At 36.1% G+C, this 15230-nt stretch overlaps 2 protein-coding genes across 2 annotated transcripts; one reads left to right on the forward strand and one right to left on the reverse strand.

Moving 5' to 3' along the window:
• The first annotated feature begins 561 nt into the window (after positions 1-561).
• Positions 562-6408, forward strand: LOC147847624 (uncharacterized). Its single transcript, XM_087338985.1, has 8 exons — positions 562-641; positions 757-933; positions 1069-1125; positions 5329-5454; positions 5551-5629; positions 5794-5886; positions 5975-6088; positions 6182-6408. The coding sequence occupies exons 1-8, from the start codon at positions 604-606 to the stop codon at positions 6230-6232; spliced, it is 735 nt and encodes a 244-aa protein (XP_087195111.1). The 5' UTR covers positions 562-603; the 3' UTR covers positions 6233-6408.
• A 3550-nt stretch (positions 6409-9958) lies between these two features.
• On the reverse strand, positions 9959-14259 carry LOC147847625 (histone acetyltransferase TAP1-like). The gene is made up of 9 exons (XM_087338983.1): positions 14111-14259; positions 12493-12578; positions 12304-12381; positions 12075-12132; positions 11629-11815; positions 11024-11123; positions 10664-10773; positions 10476-10569; positions 9959-10250 (listed from the first exon to the last, which is right to left on the reverse strand). Exons 1-9 carry the CDS (start codon positions 14242-14244, stop codon positions 10171-10173), a joined length of 927 nt encoding a protein of 308 aa, XP_087195109.1. The 5' UTR covers positions 14245-14259; the 3' UTR covers positions 9959-10170.
• Positions 14260-15230: the final 971 nt, after the last annotated feature.

A 15230-nucleotide genomic window follows, 5' to 3' on the forward strand; every position in this document is an offset into this window, starting at 1 on the left:
ACATCTTTTGCAAGCCACAACAAAAACACCTTATTCACGAAGGTAAATCTCTCGCCCTCACTTTGGTTCAAAACAGGCTATTTGTTGAGATGAGTTTTATTTAGTTATTCAGTAGAGTCAAGCCATAATTGAGATGGGCTATAAGTTTAAACGATTTTGGAGACTTCGACAAATTCGAGATGGACGGGGCCGCGTTTGAACTGTTAAGAGACTGCGAGGTCATGAGTTCGATGCAACTGATGGGGTTGTGTGACAAAGTAGTTCATGAGAAGAGACATACAGTGCAATCGAAGACGTGGTGAGAGGATAGATTTGAACAGACCGGTGTCTCATGCCGGTGGTGTGAGTGAAAATAGATTGATTCACTAGTAGCCACGTAGGACCCGTAGTAGCGAGAGAGCAGAAAGAAAAAAGAAGAGGAGGCTATTCCTGCTCTTTCTTTTTTGTGGAGGGGTATTTGGGGAATTATGGGAAACCAGGGGGAGAGGGGTATTTGTGGAATTAAGTGAAATCAGATGGAGAGGGGTATTTTGGGGAATTAACAAAAACCTACAAATTCAATCCTCAGAGAACAGAGAGGAGAGCAGAGCAGAGAACAGAGCGATGGAGGGACGCCATGCCCTCTCTTCATCTTCGTCGAGGTGAGTTATGTCTGTCTGATTACCCTGCCTCTTCTCTACAAACCACAGTGCGATCCTCCCGTCTCTCTCAAATCCTTCTGTTTTTTGTTGTTGTTGTCGTTTGTAATCTTTTCAGCTTCTTCTCCAATCAAACCATCTCTCTACCTCCTCACAGAAAAACCCTAAGAATCATATCATTCTCTTCTTCTTCTTCTTCCACACCAAATTTAACAGTAACCATTTCTTCATGTCATCACGAACAACAGAATGATGGAAAGAATGTCAGCAAGTCAGCTCCTAAAACGAGCCGAAGGTAATTAGTTTAAACAAGCGATCGATTCAGCCGGTTCTCTTATTCAATTCTCTCCCAAATTGTGTTTTTTGTTTCTCTCGAAAATGTGATCAGCTATAGCTATGATCTGTATATTGAATGTTGGTTAATCTGCAGAGAAACCATTCTGCAAAGCAGTGGTGCTGCCATTCTTCTGGCTTTTGTCAAGTTCAGGTATTCATTGTATTGAATTTGTGGTCAGTATACCTTTGTCAAGTTCACTTTGTGTTTAATTTGTGGTAAAAAGAGGAATTGATTGGTTTCTGTAATTTATATACATAATTTTATGATCGATCACATATTCACTTATTGCCATAGAAGTATCTATGGCAATTTTAATGATTTAGAGGCACTGAATACCTTTTCCTAGGTTTTAGATTAGGTCAATTTCCATTATCTTATTTTTATCATTTGATGCATTTCTTAAGAAGGATCTTATGCAATATCGTCTCGTGGTTGATTGGATGCCCAATGGCTATGGTGGTTCTAATAGTTAAGCTGCATTTGGCACCTTTTACTGAATGATTTTCTGTGTAGCATAGTGTGAATCCACCATTTTTTCAATAATATTAATTTTTACTAGGACTATTAATGAGTAATGGTGTATATGTACAAGGTCTTATGGAAGGGTGTGAATGTAAACCTTAAAGGGCCTTATAGAGCAAATCCTCAATTGTCGCGCCTACATATAAAGGCACAAACTAAAACCATCTAAACATATATTTGAGTGTGTGAGAGATATGGATAGATTCTATTATCGTCTTCGGAGGTCAAATATAACCTATGATCTATGAGACCAATAATATTACATTTCACGTGATACATGTGAAAGTGAGTAACGACTCTCGATGTTGAAGAACTTTACCAATGAATGTTGCAATTGAGAGTGCCCATTGTGGTTGTGACAGAAATTTGTGCAAGGATTGAGCTTGGTCAAAGATGTGTGGAAAGCATGGTTGAATATGATCAAAGGTAGAGCATTGTATCAAAATGTGATACTTAGATTCTCGAACTTGTTTAGGGCAAAGTGTGTATAGTCGACCACTCTTATCACTTGTGCCCCAACGCCTCGTCTTACATCACAATGCATGTGAGCTAAGTCGCAGGGACACAATGGTTTGAATGACAAATAATGGGATGGTCTCTAACATGTATCGATGTGTATGGTTTTCTTGTGCCGCAAAGAATATGGTTTTGTAGTTAGGTGCAACATGTGTAGTATAATGTGTGAAGCAAGAGCCTTTACATTTGTCCCATGCCATGATACATTGGCATTGCAAAAAGGCCTCATTTACAAAGGAATCTGGTGATGCATCATCAAGCAAGTGTGTTGCATCCCACCTACCAAACCATTTTTCTATATCGTGCATCTAACCAAAATACATAATTTTGCTTTTATGTGTCTTTTAGATCTTTTTGCTTGCTTCCCATGCAATTTTAAGAAGTCAACATGCGGGACTTTTTTGAATCTTAAGCATGTATTCAGCAACCCTTTCCATGGCCATGATCTCAATGGGAAGTGAACCCGTTTAAGGAGGAAGAGAGTGTATGGTGTTTGTTTCTTAACTTGTAGAAACTTTATAAGAAAATGTTTTTTGACATTTTCAAACTCTTTCTAAGTAGATTTAAGGATGCTACCACCCCATAAAGAAGCATCGGTGTCACCAAAGTGTCAAAAAGGTATTTCTTGAGGACCCAATGCTTAATATCTCCATGTTTGCATGTGTTCTCAAATGCATAATATGCTCACTTTTTTGCCTCTATGCGGCGTGTAACACATCCATTCCATCTATGATTTGAAGGAACTTCAAGGCCAAGATATTTGAAGCTTTCTGGACATTCAAGTGGCTTATTATTTTACATAATGCATGATTTATCTTTTTTTTGGCACTTCACAAGCATAATCTTTGTTTAGAGTTATTGACACTTAATTTAGTATGCATGCAATTTTTTTTCCAATGCCTTCATAAGCTTTTGTGCATCTCCTAAAGTATTTGTAAATAGCACTATATCAACCGTACATAGCAAAAGCATAATGACAACATTCCCAATGACAACTTATTTAACACATTCTTCCGTTACAAACTTGACAACCATTTCTTTTAATTCATCAATGCATAGACCAAATAGAGTTGGTGAGAGAGGGCATCCTTGCTTAATACTAATAGTGCTATCAAAAAATTTGGAAAGTCTATCTCTCATACACACACAACATATAACCTTCTCTTATATTCGGGAAATTGCAAGCATATATTCACTTGGCAGCTCGAGTTCTTCCATTCGTCTCCAAAGATGCTCACGAGGTACCATATCAAAAGCTTTCTTGAAGTTTACGAAATAATAATATAAACCGTTACCTCTAAGGCAACTTTTCTTCATTAATACTCGAAGGGTGACAAAGTGATCAATGGTGCTATGGTGTTTTCGAAAGCCAACTTGTCTGTAAGCTCTCTTACCATTTTTTTCAGCCCATGCAGTTATCTTTGATTCAATTATACATCCAAATAGTTTTGCCATTAGCGAGCCAACCATGATGGTTCGATAGTTGTTTACATTATTTATATCTTCACATTTTTGTAAAGGTTTGATCCAATTTGTAGTCCAATCGTACAACATACTATGTTGTAATGCATGATTAAACATATTGCTTATCCATACATATGCTTCCTTTCTCGTCCATTTGAGCATTTCAACCTTAATACATTGAAGATCACTTACCTTTTGAGAGGCCAATTTCTTAAGTCCTATGCATATATCTTCAATTGTAAAGAAGGGAGACGTATATGACAGAGAACCGTAACATATCATCTTTTCGGTAAGAGATAGCTCATATAAATTCTTACAATTCATAGATTAGTTGTGAAGAGTTAAGTCACCATAACTCAACACGTTTCTCCTTTATATTTCGCTTTCGCTTGCGTTTGGAGAAATTGTTGAGTAACATCCCATATTCTTCTTTTTCTTTGAATAAGCCTTTTGTACTCATGCAAATGCTTTTGGTAATTTTATTTATCCTTAACTACATCCAAGATCGTAAGGCGTTTTCGAGATTCATGACATTCTTTTTTAAACTATTTTTTCTTTGAACTACATTGATTGGTACATTTCCAAGATGTGTAGTTGGTTGAAAAACATTTGTTCGTGCATGAGAGAATGAAGTTCTTAAAAGCTTCGCATTTGCATTCTAGTGTGGCATCTTTGTCATTTGTAACATATCCTCAACCATCTTGGAATACATGGGCACTTGCTTAAGGTTCATGTTCAAGAGAGAGAGGGGGGGAGAGAGAGAGAGCCCAAATGGATGTAACTCAGTTGATAAGGTTGCCCAATGGAGGCCAGGTCACAATATGTTTTCATGTGGAAAAGAACTTCTAGATCTTGATGAGCTTCCTTGTGTATGGTGGATGCCAGAAAACAGGCTAAGTTCAAGCAGGTTTTTCAGGGCCATGTGTGTTGAACTAATTAAGATACTCATATTAAGAGCATTATGAAAAATAAGCTTCTATAGGAATGGAAGAAAAGATTTTGTAGAGGACTATAGATGTTGCAAATGCAGACCTCTTTATAGATTTGCAAGAATATTTTGCAATGGTGCCTTGAGGGCTAGATACATGTGTCCAGAGGATCAATGTACTGAAGGTCTTGCAACTTGTGGATGACTAGTCTGATACATTGTCTTTGGTGGATTTATTTACATCCAGATCATGGAAAATCAGATTGCACACTTCAAGGTGGAATGTTAAAAGTTTTGGGATTAATGTAATGATGCATGAAAAGACTTGTTTGGAACTTGTCTGAGTGTCCCAGGTAAGGGAATCAAATCTCTCTTTTCAGAGAATAAGTATAAATGGATATTCTTTGTTTTGATACGATAGAGAGTTGTATTGTTTCCTGCTTTGTGTGGATCTATGTGGTATTCGAGACAACATGCAAATTCACAAGTTTTAGGGTGTTTTAAGGTGACTTTTTAGGATGCAAGTATGGCTGGTATCTGCGTTGACTTTTTCTTCATGAGCTACTGTTATTGGTTGCATCCTGGATTTTTATTTAATCTTCATGTTAACCTAACTTGGAACCTAGTTGAGGCATTTTCCATTTATCTTTGCTTTGCTTCAATAAAAGTTTGATCTAGGACATTCCTTACATATTTCTTTATTAGACATAGAACTAACTAACATTACTATACTCAATAAGATTGTATCCTGTTAATCTAAGAGGCTTTAGGTGTGGTGATGGGAATTTCTTCTCGCAAAGCATGACTACGCTATTGTTCTTGAGTTAAGTGTCCATTTGCCTGGATGTGAGAAGGTGTAGCAGGAATTCCGTATAAAGTTTATAACTGAAATAAAAGTTCATGCATTATCTCTCATTTTGTAGTGGTAAAAGGCCCAACTATCTTGGAGTACAAAAGAATCCTCCTTCATTGGCTCTTTGTCCACCCACCCCGAATTGTATCTCGACCTCCGAGGAATTGAACGATCCAAACCATTTTGTGCCACCTTGGTGTGTATCCAAAACAATGAAACGTAGTAATGATTGTAGATTCATGATTGACAAGAGCACCATCCTCATTTTTCTCACTGTGCTTTGTAAGAGTAGGACTTACAACCCAGAGGATGGCCGGGGGAAAAAAAAACCAGTGTCTAGAGAACAAGCAATGAATGAGCTTTTGGAAGTGGTAAATGTTACAATCTCATAATATATATATATCTATATATATATATATAATGTAAAACTAACAGTATTTGTAGAATTCTCTATCTACATATTGCGAACAATAGGATGTAATATGTATTTCAAGAAGCAAACCAGTTAATCACACCTAATGATGTGTTTTGGCAGATCAAGTCTACCAAACCAGATAATTTCACTCCCAGGATTGTAGAACAAAGGGATGATTATGTGTATGTAGAATATGAGAGCCCATTGCTCGGGGTAAGTCTATCAATGCCATGCCTTCTCATATATTTCTTTTAATTTTAAACTCGAATCCACTATTCTGAATCGTGATGTATTTATACAGTTTATAGACGATGTGGAATTCTGGTTTCCCCCAGGGAATCGGTCATTAGTTGAATACCGTTCTGCCTCACGCATTGGAAAGACAGATTTTGATATCAATCGAAAGCGAATAAGGGTATTTATCTACCTTTCACTCACTGAATCAATCCCTATTGTTTTGTTAACGGCTTTTGGTGTGACTGACATTAAAACCCCTCATTCGTTGCAGGCTCTAAGATTGGCACTGGAAAAGAAGGGCTGGCAATCAGTTGGCTTTTGATCTGTATAAAGGCGCATGCATTCGATGCAGTTTTCTTTTTTGAAATCCAATCTCAATATCAATACCCGATGTTTATTTGAGTGGAATGTATGGTGATTCATATTGGAATAACATACTGATATGAAATGTTTGAAAGATGATAATCATCAATCCTTAATGTCTTTCCATTCATTGAATGGCTCTCGAAATGTTGTCGGACTCGGCCATATTTGGCAATTTTACTTGTGAAGATGTATCTCTCGTTTCTCACCATTATTGGGTCTCGTTTGCAGTGTTGTTTTACATCAATCTCCTCACTTTGTGATATAAAGTGTGGCATTTTGGGGTGGTGTCCAATTCTTGAAAGATTGATCTCATCAAACTTTCACCTAAATTTCAACCCCCTTTGTTCAGAGTTGATTGTATAAGTACCTATTCAGTATGATTGAGGGCAAAGACATCCTTCGTAATATTGCAAATGTAGACATGCTGTCAAATTATGTGAAAGAGTTGATGTTGAGTGTAAGGTTATGTTGTATTGGAGGAAGAAGCTCAAAGAAACTGTGCCAAAAGTGTGAACTCAAAGCAAAATAAAAAGATGCAATCAAGTTATTGGATGCACTTATGAGAAGCAATGAGAGTAGATCGATGATTGAGCACATGCACTTACGAGAAAGAGAAGGCATATGAAATGAAGAGTAGGAACATTCTCTTGTCCCTTACATCATCTCTATGAGATTTGACCTAGCCCATAGCAAGGGTCGAACACTGGGTTCTCTCAATTTTATGGTTTTGATGTGAGGAAGAGATAGAGAAGTTAGTTTGAATGCCATGTAGGAAATAAGGCATGACCTTTTCCACTAAAGAGGAAGAGATAGAACCATAGAAGTGTTGAGACAATGTCTCAAGATGGGATTGGTATGGGTCCCATCTCTTGCGTCACTAGAAAGTTGAGCATTGAACCATAAGCATTGGACAATACCTACATTTGTTTGACGATTTGTTCTTGTTAATTTTCCATAGGTAACTCTCCAAGAGGAGGGAGTCAAGCATTGAGATAATTATGATTCAAATGAAGTTGGAGAGGGAACACTCACTAAGAGTAGTTATGATTTAATTTGATATAACAATGTCATTATTTATTATCCTTGTTGGGGTTTGGTTAGAGTATTTCTTGTTTGTGTTTTCTAATTTGGTTCTTCGACTCATTGTTTGTTGCAGAGGTGTTATAGTTGCACCATGATAATCTTGGTCTATTCTTTAAATATATCCTATTTGTCATTATTATCTATCCACTTTTCATTGAGTCACATTGTTTGGTTAATTTTGGAAAATTCGTTGTTGATAGAACCAAAGATCCTATGGCCTAATTAATAAGTTGTTGGTATTTGAAACCAAAGATTCAAGGTTCGACCCCTAGTAAGATTGGTTTAGAGACATGATCCTAGTCTACGAGATCAAAATTATGACAATCAAGAATCATGAACTCATGATGCACATTCATTGCAATTGTCTAGAAAGTGTGATTTGATATCTCTATTGTTTTGGTTGAAGGCATTCATTTACGAGGACAATGTTATTTAGGGAAAGGAAATGGTTTATTTGACACAAATTCCTCATTAAAAGTCTATTCGACATGCTTGCACAAGGATTTTATCGAATCTTGTTCTTGCATTTGAATTAGATCCATAAATGAAGTATAATTTTAAACAAAAAACCAAAGATCCTATGGCCCAATGGATAAGGCGCTAGTCTACGGAACCAGAGATTCTAGGTTCAATCCCTCGTAGGATCGATTTAGATTAGGTTCCCCGTTGGGAGGTTAGCAATACAATGATGGTGAAGCATTGAGTAATGTTGCACAATAAATACATTTATGTGGAAGGTCTAATATTACGTGTTTGAACGTAATCATCAACTGGGATGACGTTATCTATAGATTGGAAATCGTTTGTCCCTGGAACATATTAACAACTGCTTTCTTGCTTGGGCTCATCGTGCCTTGATTTGGTCTCGTTTGAGTACAAGTTAGTAGAGGCAAGGATTTGATGGCACCTAGTTGTTGTATGAGGTGTATTTGAATGTGGTCATCAGGTAGGATGATGTCGTTTAAATATTAGAAATTTGTTTGAGGTAATCTAGATGAATACCACCATTAAATAGTTGCATATCTAGTACTTCTGATTTGATTAGAGTATAATATTCAAGATTCAAACATGCAAAGTGACGTATGAGTGGAAGAATCTAGTTGTTGGTATGATGAGACAAGAACATTATCTATAGATTAGAGATTGACGGTTTGAACCAAGAGCTCTTGTTAAAGGTCATCTTTATGGTCATGCTTCTCTATGGATTACATATTATCACATGCGTTTATCCAATAAATCCTTTGAAGTTCACCTCCGTAAAATGAAGAGTAATATAATGGTAATATGAAAAACAAGAGATCCTATTAAAAATGTGATGGATAAAAATGTGATGAGAAATAATAGTTCCTATATGTTCATGTGTGTTTTTAAGATGAAAAATCAAAGATCTTATGGCCTAATGGATGAGGCATTGGTCTTCAAAACCAAAGACTCTAGGTTCAATCCCAGGTGGGATCAACTTATGATCCTAGTCTACGAGATTAAAATTACGATGATAAAGAATTGTGGACTTGTGATGTGCATTTGTTGTAACCATATAAAAAGTGTGATCTTATACCTATTGTTTCAATTGAATGCATTCATTTACTAGGGCGATGTTGTTTAGGGAAAAGAAATGGTTTATTTGAAACAAATTCCTCATTAAAAGTCTATTCAACAAGAACATCATCTATAGATTAGAGATTGACAGTTTGAAACAAAAGCTCCTATATGGGTGGACCAACCATATTGAAACTTAATACTGTGTCTTACAAGAACTCATTTTTGATGAAAAGGTGAAGTTGGAGCATCGTTCATTGGTGAATAAATGTAGGGATCTTGTTACAAAACTCTTGGAACTTGGGCAAATTAAAAAGAAAGGCGTTGGAGAAATGTAGTTAATAAATACCAGCAAGTTGATTAAGTGTAGAATGATATGAATAATTAAAATACGTGGAAATTCTTCTTGAAAGAAATGCATGTGGATTGACTGTAAATTAATATGCTTAAGCAACTACTTTTAAAGTAGTTAATAACATATGATACGTTGATGGATTGCTATGACTCATGTGTATTCTATATATAAATTATGAGCAATAAGATGTTTTAGGACAAAGTGATTCAAGGCCTATAAGGTGTGTATTGGTCAATAATACAGAAAATCTCATGTGTCCAGGTGAGTGGCATGCTCAGTGTATAAGGCTTACTTATTAAAATACATTATTGCTTCTAGATAGAATAGGTTGTTTTGCCTAAACATATACATATATATGCAGTAATAATACATGTATTATGTGTTTATTTTGATAATTTCATAAGGTTATACTATTTATGTTATGTGTTAGGAAAGAGATGCCTTAATGCTTCTGATAGATCCAATCACTAGTAACCAGCAAAGTGGTATTTTAGCTATATGGGCAAAGAAGTCATGTGATGATGATGATGGTATTCATATCAACATACGGGCAAAAGTTTTATTGGCGGGTTTATCCAATGCAAAAGCATAAGTCTGCACAATGCACCATGTTAAAGACTGGATATCATGGTTTTTCCCATGAGATTACAAGGAACAAGCTCTATAGAGAAAACCATCATGAAATGCATGCTTCTGAAAACCCTCGAGGAAAAGAAACAGAATCTATAATGGGGTTTTATATAGTGTTTAAAAGCATTTCTACTACTTTCTTTGATTTTCAATCATGATACTAGTGCTTGTTAGTGGACAGAATGGGTGCAAATGAAGATTATGTAAACGCCAAAATTTACAAATGATTGCTTGCACAAATTAGTGTGGTCAGATACAAATATTTGTACAAAAATAAAGAGTGTCTCTCAAAACCTTGGATACCAAAACATGCCTTTTATTCCTTGAGGATCTGCTTCGAATCCGAGGTTTTTGTAGAAATCAATCACTGGTGCAAAAATAAAAAGTCCTATTTTTTATTTTATTGAATGAGAGAAATGGAGAAACTAAAATAGTTAGCTGTATCATGATATGCATGTGTGTGTGTGAATATATATATATATATATATGAGAGAGAGAGAGAGAGAGAGAGAAAGAGAGAGAGAACAATGAGCTTCATGTAGGCAGAAAACTAAAACTTGACCTTATCTGAACAAACTCAGCAGCAACATACCTTTAGAATCAGCGAACAGAGTGATGTTGCCAATGTTCCTTCTTAACAATGCCCTCACCATTTGTTCAACAAGTACTTTTCCCAGACCTTGTCCCTATATCAAGAATAAAGCCATAAATTAAACATATACCAAAATCAAAATCACCACATATATATAACCAGGGAAAAAGTAAATTTCTAAGCTATACTTGATAACGTGGATCCACTAGAACATCCCATATGGTTGCATTGAACACATGATCGGAGGTAGCACGGGCCATGCCAATTAATTCTTGCTTTGTCTCTATTGCACCCCCATCTGGTTCAACAAGACCATCAAGCTCTTAATTCTGAGCTTAAAAATGTGCAAAACAACTAGTGCAAAAATGTGCTACCTAAGCTTGGATATCAGGGGAAATTTTTTCATTGTTTTGATCTCTTCCTTGAATCATGCAATTTAATGATCTTTAAAAGCAGTAAACAACTTGCAACCTCTTTATCATATTTAATGACTGGTTGATTGAGACCTTAATCTAATGATGTGGCAATCTAAAGGATGAGTCTTTTACCTTCCGCTGGAAATTCCCTTAACAAATGCAATGATGACACCATAAAACTATTTTTCAGCGCGGTTTGAACTTTCGATGGAGGCCTCCTTGGCCAACCTACCTGCAATAGTAACAGTGGCATGTATAAATTTCCACCATGCATTCATTTAACTCAAAACATTATTGTTCTTGCAATAAACCCCTTTATCCAGTGATCAAAAAACATATTTGACAAATGCTAACCAACACTTAAAGAAAAAGCACCATTGAATGATCTCTGCTAGCGGTGGTTTTTTTGAATAATGCATGAACATTGAATACTCTGTATATCACACATGGCTCATCCTTTCACAACACATTTAAAATGTGCGCAGGTCAATTTGGAAAGCCTTACATATTACATGTAGAAATAAGTGCAGGGCAAAGATATCCATGTCATTAGCACAAATGGCATCTTTATTTACTTTAATCCATTGTCTATATCATAACTTCTATACATAAATAGAATTTCCTTTTTAGTTAGTTAGTAGCACAGTGTTGGCATCTCAATAGATTAGAAACTATTTCCATTGTAACAGTAGTAGAACCAAATTTTGGTTAAGAAACTAGTAAATGATGAATTTTACCTTCAGGCATAGGGCCTCCAATTCTGCAACATCAACAACACCATTAGATGAGAAAACTATCTTCTCCTTTATACCATCTTGCTGAACCTTCTCAACAATCACAACTTTTTCATCCTCAATTGGCTCCTCATCAAGTATCTCATCATCAACTGGATCCACAACTGCAGGAGAAGGCTGTTTTATAAAGCTGCAAGTCTTTAAAGAAAATGTCTTAATGCATACAGTGCATATTATCAATACTAAAAGTCTGTAAAGTTCGTTATGCTTAGATAACTTTGTCCATTACAGTCTTTATATTTTATTCCCATTAAATGGAGAAGGGAAAGGACCCAAGAATATTGCTTAAAGCTTCATTGAGCATCTCATATAAGGTCTATGTTATTGAATTTTAGAAGTTGGGGAAGAGGAAGAAGGAAATAATAGATAGATAGAAAGATATTACAGACCCCGATCTTAATGCATCCCAGAGGTGTACGACCACATGAGAGCTGTGTTTATTTGAGCCTGTGGAATAAAAAGAGAAAGGAGAAATGTGTCAATATTTATGAAATTTTGCTTTAGGCGTAATGCATTAGTTGTTCCAGAAATGTTCTAGTCATAGCAAAAATTGGAGCCAAAAAAAGTGTCAACTGTAGGTGTTACTTAACAAGAAGGGATTATAATTGTTATCTATACCTATGTCAAAAGCACCAAACGAAGTTCTCCAGGAAGTGTCGAATCCACGTCTGCTAACGCTTAGATTCAATCGTACATCTGCAATAACTCAAAGAAAATATCGGACCTTCAATGCTACAAGCTGATGCAAAAACGGAGTGAACACATCAAATTAGCAACCATACTTATATGCAACCAGCATGAACAAACCTAAGAATAGGGAAGGAACTTCCATGTAAGCATGTGTGGCATTGAGGGTGAATAGGTTTTTTTGGAGACTAGTATGTGGCTGGTGTCTGTAAAGAAAATATATTGTATTAATTGTTGATAAGACTCTAAATACTCACGAAATGCTTGAAGACAAAATAGAAAAGGAGAACTCCAAAAAAGTGCTCACGTTGAGTAATATCATACCAAAGAAATAATTTTACGAGTGTATCATATGCTTGCAGTAGTTGTATAATCAACAAGTCTTGAGTGTTATATATCTAAATGAACATTTTGTTCACTCTGATGTCCAATCAACAAGTCTCAACCTTCTTATATTCAAATTCCAACTTCTGTGGTGGCTACCTACAGCAATCTTGGAACTATAGACTGGTTGATTACATCATCTCATATGCAATGAGCTTCTCAAGGAAGTCCATATATGAAGAGATCTAGGAATCACTTAACCATCTCTCCATATATAAATCAAACATTTATACTCAAGAATGTTAAGTAAAGGAAATTGATTCAAGACATAAATATGAGATAAGTTCCCATTATCAAATAAGAAAAACATATTTTCAACAATTATGTGGACATAAAGATTTCCTGCATAACGGTTTCTTTTGGAAAGATGGAGGGGCACATTCACAATAGTGGCGAAAAATCTAAGGACACTGCCGAAAGATTTCTCTGATCAATAAGAATCTAATAGTTCTCCAATCTTCCTTTTAACAAAGGAATTCCTGAGATTAACATCAAACGGAAACTCTGCTCGGTGTTTGTAAAGGTGCTCAGTGCTAGTAAAGATAAAAATCAAGCTGCTGGAACTACAGACAATCCATCATTGAAGTCTCAATGATTGAGATCAAAGTTTATTGAATCAATGTATATATGCATCTCTCATTAAAGCAGAAATGGAAAATATACCATTAAGTAATGGAGACAATAGGCATTTTGGGACGGATTGAAACTTCATCTATATACTATTTCGAGGCATGTTCATAGGTGGATCTCAACATGAGCTCAGCAAATGGCCACAATTAGCATTAGTGAATAGCTTAGATCAGATTATTGGTACTCTGAGATTGGATGTGTGTATATTTACATTCTTGAGTGTTTTGAGCTCAGCAAATGCCCACAATTAGCATTCGTGAATAGCTTAGATCAGATTATTGGTATTCTGAGATTGGATGTATGTATATTTACATTCTTTAGTGTTTTGAGACATGTTCAAGGATAGATAGACCAACATGAGGGTTTAGCTAGCATCACTTGTATTCTTCTTGGAATCAGCTCAATGTAGAACATAATAACTTCCTTTTTACAAAAAGTAATGTTTAGAAGAAGCGTGTAAGAGACGAGAATGGTGTGAATGGCCAAGATAAAATTACAAGGATTCATGATTCATGGCTATATACAATAAATGGCATGAAAATCCATACAAAAGAACAATGAAGAAAAGGGCGGAAGATGGAAGCAGCTCAAAATATAACGGGCATTATCGTAAGGAATTCAAATTGAATGGGATCATGTTACTTTCCATTCTTTCAGAGCAAAACCCCTAAACTCTAAACAGAGATACAAACAAGAAGCATGAGAGCAAAAACAGAGTACTTACATGGAGAGAGGTGGACGTGTGCAAGACATGAGAGATAGGGCCATTTTCTTCTCTGCTGATTCTGAGGACTGTTGGGCAGAAGAAGAAGAAGAAGAAGGAGGAGGAGGAGGAAGCAGAAACTGCCCAGAAACCATGACCACATATTTTTGTATTAGAGAGAGAAGGAGAGGTGAAGAGTGAGTGATATTTGGTGTAACAAAGAAATGAAGAATTGAACCCATGACCTTGAAGTGGCTACCTACCACTAAAGTTAGCTCAGATTATTCTTATTTGGCTTCTTAATAATACATTGATCAATCATTCTTATAATTTGTTGAGGTTGATTTGAAAAATTGAACACTTAACGACATTCGCAAAAGCAATCAATTTAAGGTTTATCTGAACAATTGAGAGTTACAGTTACAATCAATTAAGGTTGATTTGTTGTCATTTGTGTTGAGGCTGAAGTGGGCGAATGAGTGCATTCGTGTTTATGATTTCGGGTATATGTTGAGACCAACATGGATGAGAACAGAAAGCAAGGATCTGACAATAGTTATTCTTGCTGGAGTCATCACTCGCGTGATGCACAACTGGAATGAGCACGATTCTAGTACAATGTTTGGTTGTCAAGCTTGTGTCCACATGCCTAAAGATTTGTGCATTGAACTCGATCTGAAGTCGAGAAATTGCATTTTTGTTGGTATATAGCCATGATGCACAACTGGAATGCACAACTGGAATGAGCACGATTCTAGTACAATGTTTGGTTGTCAAGCTTGTGTCCACATGCCTAAAGATTTGTGCATTGAACTCGATCTGAAGTCGAGAAATTGCATTTTTGTTGGTATATAGCCATGATGCCAAGTTTGGATATCACGTGTCAGACCCAATTACTCGCGTGATGCACAACTGGAATGAGCACGATTCTAGTACAATGTTTGGTTGTCAAGCTTGTGTCCACATGCCTAAAGATTTGTGCATTGAACTCGATCTGAAGTCGAGAAATTGCATTTTTGTTGGTATATAGCCATGATGCCAAGTTTGGATATCACGTGTCAGACCCAATTACTAAGACTGTTATCCAGAACAACAACGTAGTCTTCTACAAAGAGAAGGTGCATTGGTGCCCAACAAAGGC

The sequence above is a fragment of the Azolla caroliniana genome, unplaced genomic scaffold (assembly GCF_043228905.1).
Source record: "Azolla caroliniana isolate FFs.n. ecotype wild unplaced genomic scaffold, voAzoCaro1.0.p SCAF_808, whole genome shotgun sequence".
NCBI lineage: Eukaryota > Viridiplantae > Streptophyta > Polypodiopsida > Salviniales > Salviniaceae > Azolla > Azolla caroliniana.